The following is a 22,409-nucleotide window of genomic DNA, read 5'->3' as shown; positions in this document are numbered from 1 at the left end:
GGCGGGGTACGAAAAGGCCGAGTTTCACCCTCTCTCCGCTCAAGTCCATTCACAGGCAGCCGGGCCACAAGAAATCCATCCACACACGCGCAGGCTAAATCAGCAGCGCTGATTCATCTTGAACACGCCCAGCGCATCTCTATCTGAGCCGGGACCTTCTCACAACGTGGGAAGGATTTAAAAGCCAGAGAGAGTCTTCTCCATCTGATCCAAGTTGAGGACGGGCAGATGGAGGCAGTTGTGTCAACATTCCTCGTCGTCCCTGGACATGAATCAGACTCGAGAGCCGTGGTCACGTGAAAAAAACGGAATGATTGGGAGTGGGCTGGGATGGTGGGGCGGGGGGGGGGGGGGTTGTTGTCTGACTGTTTACAAAGTGAAAAGCAAGATTGCTTGATGGAGACATCGGGGTCGTAAGGGGTGGAGTCCGACTCGTCACAAGACCATCCTGTGTTTATTTGAGCGAAATGGAGCATGTCACCGTTGCAGGTTTATAAACCTTTAGCATGTGGCGCATTCATGCACGTTCCCGGTCGTTTTTGGGGACGCTTACATTTGCTAATAGGGAACATGAAATGCAGATGAAACGTTCACTTACAGGACCTGGGCTGTCTGCGCTCTATTTTGTGCACATCCATCCAGTAGCTGTTGAGTAATAGGAATAAAAGAGTCAAATTTATGGTGATGATAGACGAAATGTCTTTGGATAACCAAAGTTGTCGAAATGCTGATGCTAAACAGTTTGATCTTGCTCTAAAAAAAACCCAACAAGGAAAGGCCAAACTTTCCAATGATTTGTATCTACTTTTATATACTTGCTTCATCAAAGCAGGCAAATCCCTGGCGTGTTTAAAAAATGGATGAGAAATCAGACTTAAGGTCCACAGTTGTGAAAAGTCTTCATCCAACATTTTTGTACAATCTCCACAGCGAGTATATCATCATGTCAAAAGATGAAAAAACCTAAAACGAAGCTGCTTCGCCTCCTGCTTCCAATTACGCATCACATGACCTACCCACCCACCCTCACATCCACACCCATTCATGCTCCCTCTCTGCCTTGTGGCCCGGTCCTGCTTTATCCCCTCTTGTCCCCTCGCCAAACGAGGACACACACACACACACACACACGCAGCGCGTGATTAACTCCTCCAGACAGCGTTTCCACTCGCCCCCCCCCCCCCCCCCCACGCCCCCCCCCCTCATGAAAGGAGGCTTTTGTCACCCCCGTCCTGAAGGAGCCAAATGAACAGTCCCCCCCGGTTCCCTCGGGCTCTTTGAAGAGCCGCCGCGACCGAATGACTCCCCGGAAAAGGTTCAAATATCAATCGGCATTTGTGTGGATCTGTTTTTGAAGGGTCATACAAGATGTGCATGTGCGCCCAATCGCTGCCCTTTGACCTCAGAAGAGTTGATTGCACCCTCGATTAAGACATTTTAGCAAAGGCAAATGGGGTCTTTGTGATTGTGAAGCAACTTAAATAACGACGGATTTCCAAATTTGGGTTTGACTAGAGCTACACGTATTGCTTTTTATTCCAAAGTAAATGAGGAAACAAATTGAATGACCATATACAACATTGAAATCAAAGTTCCCAAAAACAATCCACAAAAATCAAAATATACCTTACAGTTGGTAACGTTTTTTGCAGCTTTTCAGGCCCTTCTTTACAAAAAAATGCACTGTACGCCTATAAAACACAGGCACGGACCAGTCAGATAGAAATTGCCACTTCATAATTACACAATGCTATGGTTTTGAGTATATGCAATTTTTTTCGAAGAGTGGTATCATAGTAGTATTGTACAATCCGTTCTGTTCGACTTTCTTTCTTTTACGGGAGGCAAAAAATAACAACTTGAGGGAGCGAGAAGGTTACAGATTTCCGGTGCAGCTATTAATGCCATATATCTACACTCTGCATCACGCAGCTAAGTGTTACACAAACAATAACATTAACAGGACAATAACAAAGCCAATGTAAACTTGACAAGATGGAAAGTACTCATACTGTAGGTTTGCTTCGGAGCCAAAAATAAGCAACAAATTAAAAAAACGAGCAAAAACAACATGAAAGCCAGTTCATTGAAACCAAGAAAAAGAGAAGAACCAAAACAGTCATATAAGCACAGCTTACAAAGATAATAAAAAAAAGTACACAATGTATACAAGTTGAAAAATAAACAAAATGAGTTGTACCTTAATGAAAGCACTCGAAACCAAGACATTTTTTCCAATTAGGTTTGTTATGCTGTAGTAATATATTCGACTTCCAAAAAACATACCAACGGCATGTTATAATCCTGCCGATCATCCATCCATCAAAAACATTTTCCTTTCTATTCAAGTATCCCCACCCGCTAATCTTTTTGGTTCACTTATTTTAGGATCAACAACATTTAGGAAAACATGGCTTATTTTGCTTAAACTGATCCACAGTTGAGGCACATTTTAACACTCAAGGCCCGGTACCATTTTGTACCATTTTGCACCCTAAAAACAAGAAATGAAGCATCCTTTTGCTTCAGCGTGAATCCACTTAGTTTAAGATATTATGATCCTTGAGGGTCAAAATATCCGGTGCAAGATTTTATTGCCACACAACACCCGGTGGCATAAACAACAACATACGAAAAGAAAGAAGCTCAGCTGGTGATGTTGACCTAGTTTCTGGTGAAAAAACCCCGAATAGAACACATAAAAGACACCCAGTAGTCTCCTTTCGCGGTCGGGTTTGTAGCGAATACTACAAAAGAGTGATTACTTTTGAAAGGCTCCCTTTTGCATCTGATTTGCTGCGGTATGTAGTGCAGAAGCTACAGGTATATGTGATGGAGTTTTAAAGTGAATCACGAGCGCGACATGAAGTGAGGACATTCTGGTAAATTTGGAGTTCGCACAAGTACACGAAAGAGGTTTAAAACACCCGTTTTGCAGAAGTATCAAAGAACATGAATGCGTTTGTCGAGGAAAAAAAAGACTTGTCTGATGGAGTCAAACAAAAGATTGCCAAGGGCTGAAAAAAAAAATAGTTTAAATTCATGCAGGTAAAAGCCTTGAGACCAATGCTGACGCTCAGTGAGTGACTCAGACAATTAAGTCCTAAATGTAGCAAAACTTGCGTACTCTGGGCCGCAAGATTATTTTAATTAGAGAAAATCGTTCCTTCTTTCCTCTAAACCTGAAATGTGCTCGAGCAGAAAGACGGGAAGGCCTTTTTTTCGCTATAAACGTTGTGTTGCTTTTGATTGACGAATTTAAGTTGACCTTCATCTGCAAAGAAAAGGCTCGACAAACAGAAACAAGGGTAACTTAAGGTATACAACTGTATTCATGCTTTTTGGCCCACAAACAAAACAAAACAAAACCAAAAAAAAACCAAAATAGCTTGCAATTCTCAGAGGATCTAATTTTCTTTGGTATTTTTAGTACCCTTGGTACCTTTGGAGAGCGCGCATAAAAAATAACTATTTCTTCGACACCTTAGCAAATTACAGTTATGCAGCTCCAAAAACAACTCCGTATATGCATAAATATAGTGGTGGACACACTGCAGGGGGACGGAGATGAATGCATTTTAGATTACGTCTGTGAACCACTTTCTGTTGTGTCTGGCTTTAGCCGCAGATTGTGGCGTGAGCTCGAAAAACATAGTCATTACGCAAAAGGGGGGGTCCTCGAAGACGAAATACGACGCTGTATAGAGTTCATTATGGTACAACTCACCAACGCCACTCAACTTGACTTAGAAGCATTTCTCTGTGAGAGAATGTTTAAATTCCTCGTTTGACGAAATCCGTTTCGGTCTCTTTGGTGTCCATTACAAAATTGCGTCTACCAGAGCATTTACTTCACTACCTGTGGTGGCATCATGGCTGTCTTTGGCTGGGGTGTTTTACTTTCTGACGTGTCCAAAGTACCCTCCTTGCCCTTCTTCCTGGGGGGCTTTTTCATGGGAGTCTTCTTCGGCGTGGTATCGGACACGGGGTCCCCCGCCCTCGAGCCGTTCAAGTCCTGCTTCTCCGGGCTCTTGGTGTCGGGGGCCACCGTCTTCTGGAGGCCGCTCGAGGCTGGCAGCAGCGGCTTGGTGGAGCCCTGCTGGCTCAGTCCGCCGGACGGGTTCCTCTTGGCCTTCTGCGGGGGCGTCGGCTTCTCCCGGTTCCCCTTGGGTGTGGAGAGCCCGTTGGTCTTCGTCAGGCCCGTCCCTTCGTTCCTGTTGATGCTCTGGGTTTTCTCCTTGAGCTGAGCGGCCAGCAGCGTGGCGGCCTCAGAGTTCATATGAGGCGGGATGACGTTGGGGTTCTTCGGTGGCTCCTTGGGGGTCTCCTTTGGACTCTCGGCTGCCTTCTTCTCACACGGTGAGCTGTGGAAGCCGCTTATCTTCTTGAAGGCATTGTGGACCACGCCATTGATGTGTTCCATGTGGCCCGGGCTGCCGCGCAGAGGTTTGTGTTTGCCGGGGGAGCCGTTGACCTCCGCCTCCTTGCCCTCCTGGTTCTTCTGTTGCTCGCGACTCCTCTCCCTCACTTTCTGCAGCTCCTCGCTCTTGGCCGAGCCGTTGCTGTGGCTCCTCTTTTTCTCCTTCGGCCCAGCAGGCGCCTTCGAGCCCCCCGCTCCCTGTGGCTCCGGCTGGGGAGACCCGGTGGCGTTGCCGTGTATCCACGACACTTTTGGCTTGGTGGACGGGTCCGGTGGGCGCGGTTTGGTCTTGCCGGGTGAAGGCGGGAGCTTTCCGTTGCGCTTCGCCTCCGGGGTGGGAGTCCCGTCACCCTCCTTGCCGGCGCCGTCGTCCTCCTTGGACTGCTTGGAGAGGCGGGCGATGCGGGCATAGAGAGCCGCGGTGTTGGATTCGGAGCCGCTGGTGGAGCCTTCGCTGCCGGAGGACTTGAGCAGCGGCTGCTCGCCGCCCTCCGCTTTTGTGGCGCTGGTGTCTTTCAGGGAGGTGTACTCCCCCGCGTCGTCCTCATCGGGGGCCGCTTCTGGCTTCTCCGTCGCCGGGCCGGGGCTGCCCTTCTCTTTGCCTTCGTTCAAAGATTCTGTGGATTTGTCAGATTATATTCCAGGATGAGATCATCAGAGCATGTAAATATCAATATGAAACTAGAGGGCGCTACAGAGACATTTCTTTATACCCAAATGTGAGACCCAAAAACTTTTTAACCGTCCAAATATCCATGCCAAATTTAACAACTTCTGGAATATGATAAAGGCCCCAAAAAGGCCCTTAGAAGTGAGAATAATAATAATAATAATAATGATACTAATTCCTTGAAATACAATAGGTTCCTCTATGACCAGTCGTAGGGAGGACCCTAATGATCATTTTAAAAGGGAGATAATGGAAACAAATACACATTAAATCCATGGGCGATAAAATTAAATTGTGTCAAAATGACTCAAGTAAATGAGGCGGATATTTGATCCCTACTTGGATGTTGAAGATATTGTTCGATACACTGACTTGCAATTAGCTCACTGAATGACGGTACTATGGATCGATTAAAAGATGCTTCAGTTTAAGGAAGGATGGGCGTAGGGAGGCCTTGGCCTGTTTTATGTTTTTAATTGGAGACCATGCAGGGAGGATTTTGGGGGGGGGCGGATTAGCACATGCAGGACTAACACGATCTTTAACTCAACTTAACCAAGTAACTTTGTTACCCAACGTGAATTGAGAAGGCAGCTTTAAAATGGCATCAAACAAATCTTATTAGACTTATAACATTATTTTGGGTTTGCAGCCTATAGATCTAAATATTGTGATTTGTCTGTTACCTTCCCAAATAGGAGCAACTCACTTCCTGTAGAAAAACAATAACAAACCCAATTCAAAGACTGATATCTGTACCACTTCATTTGCTAATTTGTTTACACATAGTTGAGTCTTGAATGGCTTCAACGCGACTGATCCTATCTCCAACCCCTAAAACCTTTTTGGGATGTTTACAGCAATTATTTTGCGCCCGAGTCATTTTACTCCAAATCAATTGTTTCTTAACCCCCCCCCCCAAAAAACCACAAGAACTCAACAAAAACTACACAGAGAACACTAAATAAAGCATCAATCACACAACCCGCACAAAAATCCCCTCAAAACCAAAACCCTCACTTTCACTGTCAGACATCCTGAATAGAAACGGACGGAACGGGTGTTTTCCATCCAACTTCAAGGAGTTAGTCACTGTTTGGATTCGGGCCATGTGCTGACTTGACCAGTCCATTTCCTGTTTAAATTCCCCCTGTTCTTGAAGCCAGACCTGGGTCTAGATGGCACATGATAAAGAAACTATCTCCATAATGAGATTTACAGAAGCGGGTGAGACACTCAGCGGGAACTTCTTCACAGCGCCTATCAGCGTGCGTGTGTGTGTGTGTGTGTGTGTGTGTGTGTGTGTGTGTGTGTGTAAAGAGCCCATGCCAAAGACAAATTAGGGACGTGTGTGCGTCATTCTAGATAACTGTTTACTCTGGCGATGACTCACCTTCGTTGGGATAAGAGTAAACCGGCCCCTCGTCTCCGCTCTCGCAGGAGGAAAAGGACTCTTGGGAGGACCAGGAGGAGGGGGAGGGCTGCTCCGCCACTGAGGGGGGCTCGATGAAGCTGCAGTTGAAGGTGTTCTCTGGGTCGCGGTGGGCCACTGGGAGCAGAAAACAAACGCAGAAGGCCAAAAGGTCAGCCAGAGGGTACGGGACCATGTTACAAGAACAACAGTCTGTTCTGCCTCTCGCTCAAAAGGTGTTGAAGCTGTTGGTTTAATTGAGTCTGCAGAAAAACTCATAGATAATTGTTTTTTTTTTTCCATGTGAGCAGTGTTGAGGTTGTCATTAAACAGCACACACGCTTTGTCAGATAATTAAATAAAAAAATCACGGTGTTTTATTTATTTGTATTACATTTTTGGGAAAATGCAAGTGGGATGAAAACATCTATACCCAAATAAGTATCAACCTCTTAAAATATGAATACATATGAAAACAAAAGATTTTTGAAAAGTATAAAAAGAAAATATTGTCCATTAGGAGTATTCTACCATAATCAGACATTGTAAGTGTGTATAATCCTTTTTGCTTTTGTTTTGTAGATGTTGTTTTGTTGTATTTGGCACTATGGTCTGTAGTAGTACTAATTTTGGGGATGGCGCCTATAAGCTCCTTTGCTTTGGCCCACTCCTTTTGAGCATGGTTACTGCTCAAATAAATGAATCAATTAGCGTATTGACATAGAGTAACAAAGTGGAATAGAGCGTATATACACCTGCAGTACACAAGAAGCACACTCCCCAAAATGTGAACTGTTCCTCCATTATTTAAGAACCAGAGGCGATGCATCGCAAACACACGCCAATAAAGTTAAACTGCAGCAACTCTCACTCTGGTCTTTTTTTTTTTTTTTTCGTAACAGGGTGTTTGCTGAATGGGTTCTTTCATCCTAAATAGAATTGTCCCCCTCCCCAAGTAGGTCAAGCAACGTTCCCGTCTGCCTTGTGCTCTCCAGTCTCACTTCTCCTCTTCACGCTGCCGTATTCTGCTGACCCTTCTGTCTCAAGGGCGGACGTGGTTTTCTGAGGGAACACTTAGAGAGCGGCCACATCAGATGCCCCGGTTTCACACGCGCGATGAGGTCGATCCGATTGTTTAGACCTCCAAACGAAAAGAAAAAAAATAAGGTGGAAGAAATCCCCAAAAGAGTAGCCAGAAGCCAGTCCAGGTCCTAAGCCGTTGTTGTTGTTTAAGCACTGGAAATGTACAAACTTTACTTATTTCGTCTGTAACATCGTGGTATGTGGACTAGATTTCACACCGGCTTTGTTTACATTCATGTGTTTTCTATCCATGAGCTTTTCAGATGCTGAAACACTCCACATGATGTTATTTTCACTTAAATACAACTAACTAAGTTTGTACAGACTAATCAGAAAGACTATTTTTGGAATGGAACAAACGGTTGGAACACCGGCCGATCTGCATCGATGTGAGAATACATCTAATCAGAACTAGTGTGTGTGTGGACATGATTGCTCAAAGCAATTTTCAAGGTCCCTGATTTTTTCCTTGAGGCTGTAATGCATTGTAATCTACTAGTACAATTAATGATCGTAACTGTATATGCTGCTACCACAGATGAAATATCTGTTTGAAGGTCTTACCGACTTAAGAAATAAGGCAAATCTATACGGTTCTATACAAATCTATGATGTATACACTGATCTATTTTCTTACATTTTGCAAAACTTGGATAATGTCAACACAGGTGCAAAAATGTGTAAAAGAGGAAAAACTCAAACATTTTCAAATGAATTTAGAGGTCGCCTTCCATCCGAGGGCACCCGTTTATTTGATTTTAATGGCACTCATCTCTCTCGAAGAGAAGACTAGATTTGCCCCAAACTTGTCCTTGGCAAGTCGTATTGTGATTGGATTAATTTTCAAAAACAGAAATCAGCTTTCTGTGGCCGTTCTGGCTTATTATCACACGCATACAGACCCCCAGCTACACCTTTCAATGTGTCCCATTCAACGAGACAAAGAAACAGTCTTCGCTCCTGGAATCTAGCGAAGGAATGTCGAGCAGCCAACCTATGCAAGGCCTTCAGTTGGGTCAGTCAACGCGCTGACACATGGGGCACTTTTTTTTTGTGCGGCATCACTTGTTTGCACCGAGGAACAACTGCTGGCCTTGAGAGCGGCTCCTTCCAGACTGGAAGCCACTGCCATTCCCCTCCTCACAGGGAGCCCCCCCCCCCCCCCCCCCCCACACACACACACACAACAGGGCATTATTGACACATCCCAGCTGCGGAGCTCCGCCACCACAGTTGCTCAGTGGGAGGGGGGGGGGGGGGTCGTGAAGAGGCAGAGGTAGCCCAAAGGCTAAAAGGGCTGCGCTGGGACGAAGAAGGCCGCCGGTTCAAATGCGCCACACACATGTCCAACCATTTGCTTTCATTTCCAAATATTCTTAAACTCAAGCTTCTCTCTCTTCATCGTGTCAATAAGGTACCTCAGGGCGGCTCAAGTCTACACGAATGAGGCGCAGAGCGCTGCGTGTTGCAATTTTTTCCCATTCCAAGCCAACTTTGGCGGGACAAATTAAAGACAGAGAAGCGCAGGTGGCCGAAGCCCCCCCGGGGTACACGGGGGATGCGAGGAATGCAGGACGGACGCGACTCTGCCGGGGCGCGGGGGGGAGTAAATTCGCTTGGATTGGAACGCCAAACTTACGAGCAAACAGGCGGATAGGTGACACACTGTCACCTATCCGCCTGTTTGCTCGTAACAACAGCAGCAGGTCGCTGTCTTTTGACCCCGATCCCCCCCCCCCCCCCCCCCCTCTTGTTCACTTCTAATTTCACGCTGCCACATCTGTTGCGAGCTGACCCCGAACTGTGCGGATAAATCACAGTCCTGACACGGGCTGGGGTAAATTTGACCACTTCCTGTTTCCAGCCCCATCGGGCCCCCTCTGGAATGTATGTGTGTGTGCTTGTGTGTGCGTGTGTGTGCGTGTGTGTGTGTGTGCAGGACTGTGAAGCCCCGGTCACAGGCTGAGTTTCTAAATGTTGGCAGACCACACTCCTGTGGGCAGCCTCGCTGAAAGCGGAGGAGCAAACATTTGGATAACACAAACGGGGACGCACACCAGAGGTGATGGATTTGACTGCTATTGAGGTCTGTTCTCCGACCTTAATTTTTTAAAAGTTTGCTCACAGTTCAAACACACTACCCGTATCTATGGGTTTAAGCTTTTGGATTTCACGCCTCCCGGCAAACTGCTTCACGTGGTCGAGGCCTCCACAAACCGGCGCATCCATGCAGCGCAGCGACAAAGGCGACTCTGTCCGAGTGCGTGATTCTATGTGAACGAAATCAGCTGAACACCCGAGGAGGCGCGTGCTGCGCAAGAAATCAGGTCGTGAACTTCCTCCCGCAGCACACTGACATCAGCAGGGCCCCTTTTTTAAAGAACCGAACTGCAGCGCTTGCTAATGAGGCAACGGTACGGTGGATCTGCCTTTTAATGCCTTTTTTAAAGGATTCTAAGGGCCTCCCAACCAACAACAGGCGCGAGACAGAGAATTCCTGGCTCCACCCCCCCCCTTGATGAATGACTTTTTACAATAAATTGATCATAAAACCTGCTGTACATTAGGTTTCTGTCATGCACTTTCATTGGACGCCTAATTGCTTCACCACTGCTGCAAATATCACCCCTCTGTTCTGATGTTTGCTAAAAAATGAGTAATCTCTTACTTGAAAAAGTAAATAAAAACACTTTTTACTACGGTTGGAATGGTTCTGTGCAGCTAAAAATTTAATTCCATTTCTTGAAAATATTGTAAATTAAAGCGTAGTCTTAATCTAAAGGGGTATCAATAGGCGTAGGGACCTATAAGCTTTTGCTTCCCTCAACTCCTTGAACAAAAAGGTAACTTTTTCAATTTATTTTGTGGTCTATGTCTATGTTGATTTTTAAATATCTTATTTGCTAATGTCTACATGTTCAAGAAATAAATGTTTCAATCAATCAATCAATCAATCAATCTTTTGTTACATGACATGGCCAATAGTGGCCAGACGACCCTCTGCCTGTACAAACAGTTGAATTCTGAAAGAATTACAGATAACTGTGCGTTTTTTTTAAACAGTGAAACTTGCTTTTGAACACTGTACAAAAGCAGCAGTTCGTGGTGAACTGCACGTGGTTCGGGTTCAAAAGATCATCACAGTCTCCGTCCGTCTGTTACAAAAAAAAAGAAAAAGTAGAGCGGCTCCGCAGACGGATCCGTCACAGAACCACGAGACCTCCGCACGGCGGCGGCGCCCCGAAACAGTGAAGCCTTTGATAGCGCGTCACTCACCAACCACCCGGTCCCCCCCCCCCCCCCGACCACCGCGGGCCTTCTTTTAATAACACAGACTGCTCCTCGGCCCAAGAAAAATTTTCTTGGGGGGGGGGAAGACGATGGAAACGAGTTTAAAAAAAAAAACCAAAACAGGGGAGAGAAATGAGCCCCAGTTTAGGGTTGTAATAATATGAACACATGGCATTTGAGGGTGCCAAGAATAACAAGGGGCTCCAAAACCCAGCGCATTCCTTTCCAGTGAAACCCCCGCACCCGCCTGGCAAGCCACCGTTCACTTTTCAACCCTATTCATCATCCAGGAGGAAGACTACGGTAGCACAGCTCTCACTCTGATCGCCCTCCGTCCGCGTCACTGTCCCCCCGTCAGGTCGCTCGCTACCGGTGGAAACCGGGGCGCTTCGTTTTCCCTCCTAAACACCCCCCCCCCCCCCCGCCCCCCGTCAAAACGCGTGTATCGGCGTCCGAGTTTGTCGGAGCCGCCGAGAGTGATGCAGCGTTTGCAGACGGCAGCTCCTGGCAGCGCCGCGGCGGGATATGAGAGAGAGTTTTGAGGCTTACCGACTACTTTGGGCAGTTTCTGTCGCCTCAGTGGAATACGGGGGAGTTTAGTGCTGATTCGGCTGAATCGTCCACACAGGATCCGCTTGGCTTTTTTGCTGTTGGTAGAGTTGTGTTGGTTAGGACTCAAAAAGGGATGACGCCATGGAAAACCCAAATAAATCATCCAAAAGAAGCATGTTGAAACCTCCTCTGAGGGCTCTGCTCACATCGCTACTTGCGTTGCAATGTCAATATATGTAACGCAAATATCTTAAAATGCATTCATTCATGTCATTTTTTGACAACCTTGCTCCTGAAAACATTTTCATCTGTCGCCATAGAACCAGGGGCGAGGTGCCTAGGGCCCCCTCCGGTCGGAGACACCCATCTGCCACTCACTTGTGGTCGTCTTTGTGTCGACACAGGCAGCAGCAGCACAGCAGCGACAGCAGCACGGCCAGCAGAAAGGAGACCAGGGTTCCGGCCGCGATCACGCCCATCCGCTGGTTGCGCTCTGAAAAAAGGGGACCAGAAGCAGGGAATTCCTGGGTGTGCCACGCCGTAAACTCTGAGTGCCAGTTTGAACCTGTTGACGTTAACAGTTGGGTTTCGCTAGCTTGCTATGGCACGAAGCATCTCCGAGGAGCGCTGCAACGGGAGTGAAATCCACTGCTAATCTTCTCTCCCATGCGGGGGACCACTTAGGCTTCCCCTCGACCCCCCCCCCTCTTTAATGCGCGCCTCGCAACATCGGCTCATCGGTGATTTATTTATTTGCGCCCCTCCCTCTCCGAGTGGGACGGATGACACCGAGAGAGAATGCGAAGCGTCAGTTAAGGGGTCTTCACACTGTCACGCGGGGGCATTTGTGGGCGCCGGCGTGCTCTCGCTGCTCTGCTGAACAAACGAAGGGGGAAGCGGGCTGGTCGACGAGGCCTCACGAGGTCACCGACCAACTCGGGACCTTTGTGTCCTTAATGAAGCTATTCAAAGATCTCTTTTTCTTTCCAAAACAGTGTATTTCCCCCCCCCCCCCCCCCCCACCACTGCACAAGTTGTTTTTTTCTCCCATAGCTTCTCTCTTTTTATTTCTTCTTCCTTCCCCTCTCTCTCTCTCTCTCTCTCTCTCTCTCTCTCTTTCTCTCTCGGGCTGGACAGGAACAGAGCCAACAAACACAGGCACAAAAAGGACACCGGTCTGGGTCTGGAAACGCTATCAAGGCCTCGCTACGTTAACTCTCCGAAGCTGAATAGATGCGTTTGTTGGTACTGGTAGGTTAAAGCCAACTATTAGACATCTAAACGCACAGGCAGCCGTAGTGGCATCTGGTTTCTTTGACAAACAGTTTCATCTCGGTGTGTGATGTCACTCAAGAGTAGGAAATGGTTGGTCTTTAGAAATAACAAAAAGAAGAAAGAGATTTCCTCACGGAGATAGCAAGCACCGGACACAGGATCGCAGTTCTTGTCATTGCAAGAGCAGGTTTGGTTGCAGTTCACTCCGTACTGCCCGGGATGACAGGTCACATTGCAGCTGAAGTACACACAAAAACAACATCTGTTTAATGTTCTACCCGAGTGACAGATGGATTAAATGGGACACAGAAGAAGATAAAAGGCATTTGTGGGATCAGTTATTCGTTCCAGGGCTAAATGTCTCCTTTGATGAGAGTTGGTAGGAATTTTAAAAGTGTTATTTATCAGTATCTGGAAAAAATATGCCTCAAAACACATGCTTGCTCATTCAATTGCCAAAATATACAAGTGCGTGACAGACCTAATAAGAAAGCCATCAACCATTTTCCCTGTGCATTGTAATGCATAAACATGAGGTGGGTTTTGAGGGGGGGTGGTACGAGGTGTCTTGTGACTTACTAGGTGCCATAAAATCCCCGGTCACAGAGGCACTCTCCGGTGACAACATGACAGATGCCGTTGAAACAGTGGCTGCAGTTGTTGTCGCAGTTCTCTCCGTACGTGCCGTTGGGGCAACGCACCTCGCACCTAACGCACACAAGGGGAACGCGGTGATTACAGTCAAGTTAAAGCTCGGCAGCACGCGTCACAGTAATTATCGCAGTATTTAAAATGGTATTACAGTAGCTCCTTGTTAAAGGCACTGCCGGTACAAAAAACAAAATGTACACCAAATGTTGTCGTAATGCGCGACTTTCTGGAGGAGAGTCTTTCGTTTCTCTTTAAGCCCAGTCGGAGGTTGGAGGCACACAACGAAACCAGGTTCAGAAAAAGCATGACAGTTAAAATCAATACGTCCAGAACATCAGACTCGTTAAAAGTTATGTGACTTTCACCCCCACGACCAAAAGTATCTCAGGTTACGCAATCCTACTCACAAGCCCTGATCGTGGCATTGTCACGTCCATTTGTTTAATTTGCGTGTCCATGCACACAAGGCAAAAAATGGATCTAATTTTATTTGAATATCTCATGACCTGCGGTGACACCGTCGGGTTTATTTACACACTCTAACTCGCACTCTTTGTGTTTCATTACCTTTCCCCAATCCAGCCAGGGTTACAGTGAGAGCACTTGCCATGAATGTGGTCGCAGTGGTGACCGTCCTTACAGGAGGGACACACCTCTTGGCAATTTTCACCAAAGAAGCCTTTGGAGCAGCGCTGGTCACACCGTGTCCCGTTCCAGCCCCGGTCGCAGGTGACGCAGCGTCCCTCCGTCACCTTGCAGGGCTGCTGGCCCTTGCAGTTGCCACACCTGTGGTCATCCAGGGAGAACAGAAACCCGGATGTTAAAGGATCTGGAACCGGATGAAATGAATCGGTTTTGTGATCATTCAAAGAGGCGGATGAACAACGCCGAACTCCAACCGAGCTCATTTTATTTGCGACTGTTTCGTGGGATGCTGTCACAGTCCATTGGTAGTAGAGTAGAGCACTTTACCTGAATGGCTTCAGCATGTTGGCCGATGATGATGGAATAATGTGAATACAAACAACCCAATATCACTATCTTATAGCTCCATTAGGTAAAACAGTAAGCTCTTTTAAGGATCATCAACTGCAGCATGAATCTTATTTCCTACTAAAACCACAAAGATAAACCGTCCTACGTATCGGACGAGGGAATTGAACATTAGGCATCTGTAAAACTGCTTTCTCCGTTTCATGAGGTACGTTTGCTCTCTGCCAAGATCTTTCCCCCACCTGTTCCGACAGTTCTGTCCGTAGAACCCGGCGGGACACGGCTCCCGGCAGAACTTCCCACGGAACCCTGGCGTGCAGGTGCACGAGCCGTCCCCCTGGTTGCACCTGCCGTGGATGCACTGGCAGTAACGTTCGCACCGCGGGCCCCACAGGCCCTCTCGGCACTGGCAGCGCCCCGTGAACTGGTCGCAGGGCGAGTTGTTGCAGTTGCACTGGGTGGCGCAGTTCCTCCCCGTCCAGCCGGGACTGCACATGCATCGCCCCGTCTTCGCGTTGCAGACGGAGTTGATGCTGCAGTAGCAGTTGTTGTTGCACAGGGGACCCCAGATGCCCGGGTGACACGTGCATTTGCCCGTCTCCTGGTCACATTTGCCCTTTTGGCACATGCAAGCATACTCGCAGTTGAGTCCCCAGCGGTTGTGGTTGCAGGAACACTCGCCGGTCAAGTCGTCGCACTGGCCGTTCGGGTAACAATTACACTTCCCCTTGCAGTCAGGACCCCAGAACTGGGCTGGGCACTCTGTTGAAAGGCAGTCCATTAGTCAGGAAGTGGGAAACAATACTCTGATGTGTCAAATATGGCTGAGCAATAGTAAGATCAAACTATGACGTGTGGGCTGGACATATTTCTTATACAATTTTTGCGTTTATATCTACATTACATTTTAAGTGGGCACAATGGCCATCAACAGAAACGAAAATATTTGGCATTTCTGCCAAATGCACATCACAGCACAATACCTTTCATTAACACTAAGGCCATGCACTCTATAAGACCTTGAATGTCTTAAAAACATTGAGGTAACACAAAAAACAGTAATAATTCCCGTAGAACACACCAATAAATCACTGTTAAGGTTGAAATGCTGATTAAAGATGTACAGGAATCCCCTTACTAGTGTCACAGCTCGCTCCGAAGTATCCATGGCGACAGCGACATTCATTCGGCCTGACGCACACCTCATTTTCCTTGCAGGTGAAGTTGCCTTCGCAGAGAGCTTGGGTGAACAAGAACAGGGCCGTGTTATTTCACGCGGCTCGGCAGGAGGATCCCTGCAGATAAATGACGTGCGCGTGGTACGTACGTGTCGCGCACTCGTCGCCTAGCTGCCCCCACCCGCCGCAGCACACGAACCCCGGCGAGCTGGAAGAGAAGGTGTGACAGTGAGGGGCCCCGGCTACAGTGAATTAAACACAGCCTCCCACCTCATGCCTCTTACACTTCAAGGCTGATGGCAAATCGTGCAAACGTATATGCGAGAGATCGTACGCGGCGCATGGACTGAGAAAATTGTACAATCATCTGAAAATGGGTGATGTTTACACTTAGAACCCCAGAACCCCAGAACCCGTGCAGCCTGTGAGTTTCTTCGGGCGGGGAAATGGGAACATTCAGACACACTATTTTTGCGGCCAAGTTTTTAGGGCCTTGTCAAGTAAGGACGGATGCGTCGTCTCTTCCTCCCACGTCAGCCCCCCCGTAAGTGTTTGATGGTGGCAGTTTGGCCTTCAGTCAGCGAGCCGGGAGCAACGGCGTTATTGAGGCTGCCAAAATAGGCGCGTGGTAGAGAGCACAGGTCGCTGCTCTGTGCGCTTTTCATTTTTTTCTCATTTTGTAAGGAATCGGTTTCTAAAAGAGCCTTTTGACAATCTGCAGTCAACGCGTGTGGAGCGGCCTGCGGTCGACCTTTTTGTCCCAGCCAAAGAACTCATCCGGTGATTTGCAGGCAAAGCTGCACTTATAGTGCTGTTTGCATTTCATTGTTACGCGAAGAATATACTCTTTAACTGATAAAAAAAAAACTAAAATAAAACTTTCTGCGTCAGTGCTGAAAGCATCGCATTCAATTCAGAAATAAGAGCTGACATAATGGAGAAAACAGGTGAGTGGAAAGTCCACTGCAATAAATGTTGAATACTGGCAGGAGGTTAAAATGTCAAACTTATAGAGCAGTGGAGGCCAGCGCTATTTATACTACACTGGAAGCTTCACAAAGCACGAAAGGCAATACGTTTCCGGTGGAAGGACGATTTGTTGCTCAGTGAAGCAAAGAACATTCTGCGAGACGACAGCACAACTTCACCCTCCGAAAAAGCAGCATTGCTTTTTGCTCATGTTTTAGGAAACAAAAAGGGATCCCGGGCTGCACAAGGTTCCTTATCACTCATCTTCTGTGGCATATTGGAGAATGAGCACTGGAATACATTTGCTGTTTTTTCTCATAACACAATTTCAATATCCAGACAGCATTTGTGGCCCCGGGTTTGTTGTTTTTTTTGCTTTTCCACCAGTCACTCCAAAAGGTTCTGATATAATCAAGTCATTCAGACACCTTAACTTTTGAGAGAGAGAGAGAGAGACAGATGTTGCTTCCTAGAATACATTTCTCTCGAATACATTATTTTAAAATATCCTCCTTTCAACATTTCACAAACGTCCCAATCCAAAAAAAAGGGTACTTTCTAAATGGGAACCGTCAACCACACATGTGTTATCAAACTGTGCCACTAACACTGTGCCGGCCAGTGAGAGCGCCCCCTACGTGCTCCCGTCCCAGATGTACACATCTGTAACTGGACTCCACCTCCTCCACATCGGACCGGGAACACGTTATAGAAAAGGAAGCGCTCGCAGTGAGCTTATGTATCCGATGTGGTAACTTTACTTTATATAAACACGAAATACACCTTTCCAGAATGAAGTCGGGGGTTGATATTCCACATTAACGTCGAGGTAATTCGCTTTATAAAGTAAAAAAAAAAAAAACGGCCCGCTATTCGTGCAACAGGCCAACACTGCAAAAAATGTCAATTTGTTTTTGTTTTTAGTGTGCTTCAGTTTTGAAATACACAAGAAATCTGAAACATACTTTAGCCATGAGATGAAGAAATGTTTACAGCGCAATTTCAAGCTTTGACTTAAAAACCAAAAAGTCGCGACCAGAAGTGCGAAGCGATCCAAGCGTGCTGGTTTTGCATTGAAAAGCCCACAACCATTTAGCACTCATCCTTACCCGGATTCTTTGCAAACATTCCTTCCTTTGGAGTTGAGTTCTTGGCTGAAAGTCGAGCAAAAGAAAAGACAAAGCAGCGCAGCAACAGCGAAAGAGTTCTTCACTTCCATTGTCCGAGCAGCAGCATCCTCCTGGACGCCGTCTCCACTCCGCTTTTCCCCTTCTCACTAAAAGTCACGATGGTTGTCTTTTTTTTTTTTTTTACTACTTTTAAACACTCCGGTGGTTTTTTGTGCACATAATCCAGAATGTGTATATGCTTGGGCTAACACCAAACCCTTGTCCCCACAAGGTGATTGAAAAGAAGAAGAAAAAAAAACGTCCTACGCCATCGAAAAAAGGTAAAAAGCGTCGAACGGCGATGGAATTCCCGAACAAAAGTTGGAGAATAAGCCACAAAACCAAAAGTTGGAAATCATAGTATTCTTGAAAAAATGCTGCTGCCTTGCAGTGCGCAGTTTTATTCCACCAAAGTTTCAAAAAGAGTTAAAGACTAAAGGCAAAATAACATTAATGTAAATTCCCAAACAATGCGCTCAAAACGCGTCGATATGATTATTTTCTTGGAGAAAACAAATATTGTGGCGAATCAGCTGCCTTTGCGTTTGTCCCCCTCTGAGGAGAAGCGCTTAATCCTCAACTTCTGTCCTCTCTTGCGCTCTCAGGAGTGGCAGGAGGGAAATTCCTGATTTGTTACTCTATCCTTGGCGTTGTGCGCCATGCGTGCGCCACCAACTTCACGCAGGCCCGTGTGCTGCAGGGGCCTCGGCTGAAAAACTGTCTTCTGGCACCATTTGTTATTTTAATAAACAAAAAGTTCACGTGGGCGACGAGGAAGGAATAACACATCATTTTTTTACATAATGAATATTTCCACTACTGTCATTCTCATCACGGATAATTGCGTAAGTATCTACGAATAGTCTAATTAGTCTAATTTAAATTGACATATGTGTGGAAATAGATTGTTTGAATCAAACTACTGAAACAAATTGCTGGAAGTTTTTAATTGATGCAAGCAGGGATTATGTGTGTGTGTGTGTGGGGGGGGGGGGGGGGGGTTAGAAGGGGCAGCGGTGTAATGGCTCTGTTAGACAATGGCTCCCCCATCTGTTAACACCAACGAAGTTACTCTGGCACATGGCACCTCCTGCACCGAGAGCGAGGTCTCCTGACCAGTGGAAGGTAATTAGCAGCGGAATAGATGTCTTTACTAAATCAGATTCACTTTAGCATCCGGCCCCATGTCTTTTCCCCCGGCACAGTGCGTCTACACTTGGTGCAATATACTGTATATATATTCCATTCTTACAACGGAGGAGTACGCATAGAGCAGAGCTGTTGCCTAGCAATGAGACTCGGTACGGCAACGAGTCTCCGTGGACATGGACACGGTAGGTCTATAAGAGCCTGAGACTGTGCAGAGCTGCTTCGACTTCCTGGTTGGAAGTAATTCCGTAGTTACTCGGCTGTTAACCACTTTTATGTGAGTTGCTATGGTTACTTCGTGTCCACAGCATATGCTTGTTTCCTCATGTAGACCTTGAGGTGTGCACACCGGAACGCTCAGGTCTCAGGTCACGAGCGGCTCTTCTGAACGTGCAACCTCCCTGCAGTTGATGTTACGCAACTCACATCATTTCAGCACACTATACACCTGTGTCTTTGTGCCTTGATAATGAACGGGAGCCTGTGAAAAAGACCAATGCACTCGTGAGGGAAATAAGCACATCCTTTTTTTTATTTGAGACGTCACACATCTGTAGTTTTTTTTATAAAGGTTAGACTTAGTGAATAAACAAGGGGGTTAGGCAGTGGGTTTATGTTTCTATCTATTGACTATCGTAAAGTGAATCTAATTTCAGCTCGTGCCAGACATAATCTCCCCAAACCTTCGCTTTGGCTGTTTACACCTTACTTTTATTTCATCTCAGGGTATGTTTTTTCTTTTAATACGGCACCACTGGTAAGGAGACGCGGCTTTGATGTACTTTGACTTAAGGATGTCTGCTTGGAAACATCAAAAGGAGCATCAAACCTCCGGCGCGAAAGCTTTTGTTTTAGGGAGCATGCACCGTAAAAAACGGGCACAGCAGGAGGACACGATACTTTAAGCTCGCTGGATCGCAGACAGCAGGGTTCGACAGGATCTCACGATGATCTGTCGAGACATGCGACAACAACACCGGTTCCTGACAACAGAAAGAAGATTCGAGGAACCCGAGGCCTGGCTCGATGGTTGAGAACACGATGCTTGTGATGCGAAAACTTCCGCTTTTAGGCCTGTACCTAAAATACAAACCCCTGATGTTACCGTTTGGATTTCATTAAGGCAGGCTTGTGAAGATGAGTTCATTCATTCATATTGTAAAGCCCATACTGAAAATACCTCATTAATATTATTTATATTTTCCTATGTGCCATTATTTACCAATTGTTTTAAGTATGTCGGACACTAATGAAGAAATGGCCATCTCAATTGTTAATCTTTAGTAATTTGTTTCATCAAACCAATGGTATGAAACAGAATTCTTCCACAATGTGTGACCTCAATAATTATTCAATATAAATGTGAAATGTAGTTTATTCCGTCCTCTGGCTAAATTTGTTTAGGAAAATAACGTTTAGTCTAATGTCCAACGGCTGTCAGTGCATTCAAATTTACACAATAAAAGTTCCAACCCAAAGAGGCATTTATTGCTAAAAGAAAACTCCCCCCAGTGACCTTGCTTTGAATGCTGTTGACATCCCTAACGTCGAGCACCCCGAGTGTTCAGTCATTCGTTTGGTTACATGAGCTCCCCAATTCCCTGTGATGAGGGGGGTGGATAAGGTCAAGTGCGGTGTGATGCCACAAACTGCCCTCTCTAGAGGGTCGGCGGGCTTGACAGCAGGACAGTCCAGCTTGTATTGGTGAAGTAAACACAAAGTCAGCCCTTAGGCGTGCACGTTGCCACGAGGCCAACATGTTCCCAATTTAAAATAAAACTAAAATTATGACATTTGCTGTATTTCTGATGAAACATGTTGCAAAAATTGACCAAATACAGAGAAATGTAACCTATTTTTATCCCTTTAGTAGTATTCTAGTATAACTCTTTTGTATCTGCTGCAGAGAAAGGAAGCAAATGTAAGGTTCCTTATTTTTCGTCTCATTTCCAGCTGCAGAGTATGATGTAATTGGAAGTAATAGGGATGCTAATTTGTTTTCACCTTTCAGGGGAGGGCCACAGCGAGCGAGAATACAAAACACAATGTGACCAGCATATGTAAACCTTGTAAATCGAATATGTAAATCCAATGTATTGAGGCATCCGGTCGGTTGACAGAATACCATCAACCAATCAATAGAATACTCCTTGTAACTGTATCCTTCTCAAATAATCAGTTTTACTGGGACTTTCTAGCATTTGTCTACCATAATGTTAATTATTTGGCTTCAGATATTTCATTTGTTTGACTTTTAGGCGTTTTTTTCTGCCTGTCAAAATGACGGCTTTTATGGCCTCAGTTCCTGGTAGGCAGCACATGATGATTCATAAGGTCAGCACTCTAGTTTACCCTGTACTCTCGAGCTGGTGGACTGACATTTTGTGTTTCTATACCTCCAGTTCTCACAGGTCCCGGTGAAATGGCGGCAATTTTTCACTTTCCTGGCATCACAAATGCACGGAGGCTTTAGAGCAGAGGCTGGAGCTGAAAGAAGTGCAGACGGAGTTATTTTTCTCATCTCTTATATCCAATGTTATAGATCATCTTCACTTCACCATTTTCACCCGCAATAAGAGGGAATTGCAACCCAATGGCTTTTGCAGTTCTCGAGATGTTTACGTCAACCTTGGAGTTCCTGACCAAAATGGGTGCAAAGGGAGACTTTAATAGCTGGTTCAACGTAAAGAAAGAGGAATCTCCAGGGTAAGCATGCACACAGTTGTTAAAATAGATAGAACAATGGCAGTGTAACATGTAAAATACTGTCACATGTGCTGCTTTTTGCAGCGAGAATCCTTCAAACTCTTACTATTATATACCACCACCATTTTTCCCCAACATGATGGTGAGACACGCAAAGAGGCCAATGAACATGGATCAAATATCTGTACATACATTGTAAATGAGAAGCCACTTAAGGCACAGTAGAGCTTCATTTTTGAGAACATCCTTTTTTCCATCTCATTATCATTCTATCAAACCGTCTCAGAGAGCACTAGACAACATTGAAATCTGGTGGAAATTGGGTCAAAATGACAAATAGACATTGAAAAAACCTGCAACATCGTTTAAACATCGGGGGCCAAAGACATAAGAACAGCAAGCACCAAGGCTCATTTCCTTGATTATTAGTTGTTGGAAGTTACCTCCACATGCAAAGTTTAACCTTTTTTTATTCTCAAGCCAGGCACTAAGTCTGCTACTACAGCCTTTGCCATTGGAAAGCAGTTTTGAGCTAAATATATCTCACACACTTTAAAAAATATGAAAAACTTGTGCCGCCCCAGTTTTCCCGTGAGGCTCAAAGATTAAAAGTGGTCACCTTGGAGACACAAATCTGCTGCAGGGGACAGCACAGTTCATTTTAAAAAGTGAGCGGCCCTTAAATCAGAAGGTTCTGGGTTCACCTACTTGCGTCAGCAATCTTCCACCCTGTTGAGTAATCCTAGTACGAGCTAGAGAGAACCGTCCAGCTGCAGGGCTGCTGTGTTGTGACATTCCCAACAGAATATGTAGCCAATCTCAAAGTGAAAATATACATGTTTCACCTAAAGAGCAAAGGCCACCCTTAAGCATTTGATTTTTAGGTAAACAT

The 22,409-nt window shown here is 46.0% G+C and overlaps 1 protein-coding gene across 1 annotated transcript; it reads right to left on the bottom strand.

Annotated features, from left to right (window-relative positions):
• Window positions 1-1,518: 1,518 nt before the first annotated feature.
• scarf2 (scavenger receptor class F, member 2) lies at window positions 1,519-18,357 on the bottom strand. Its single transcript, XM_037483319.2, has 11 exons — window positions 17,603-18,357; window positions 15,674-15,732; window positions 15,485-15,586; window positions 14,589-15,108; window positions 13,921-14,139; window positions 13,282-13,410; window positions 12,837-12,940; window positions 11,806-11,920; window positions 11,425-11,522; window positions 6,484-6,639; window positions 1,519-5,037 (listed from the first exon to the last, which is right to left on the bottom strand). Exons 1-11 carry the CDS (start codon window positions 17,710-17,712, stop codon window positions 3,848-3,850), a joined length of 2,802 nt encoding a protein of 933 aa, XP_037339216.1. The 5' UTR covers window positions 17,713-18,357; the 3' UTR covers window positions 1,519-3,847.
• Between the last annotated feature and the right edge of the window lie 4,052 nt (window positions 18,358-22,409).

The sequence above is a fragment of the Pungitius pungitius genome, chromosome 5 (genome assembly GCF_949316345.1).
Source record: "Pungitius pungitius chromosome 5, fPunPun2.1, whole genome shotgun sequence".
NCBI lineage: Eukaryota > Metazoa > Chordata > Actinopteri > Perciformes > Gasterosteidae > Pungitius > Pungitius pungitius.
The sequence above is the reverse complement of the archived record's forward strand: the minus strand, read 5'-3'. Positions and strand labels throughout refer to the sequence as shown.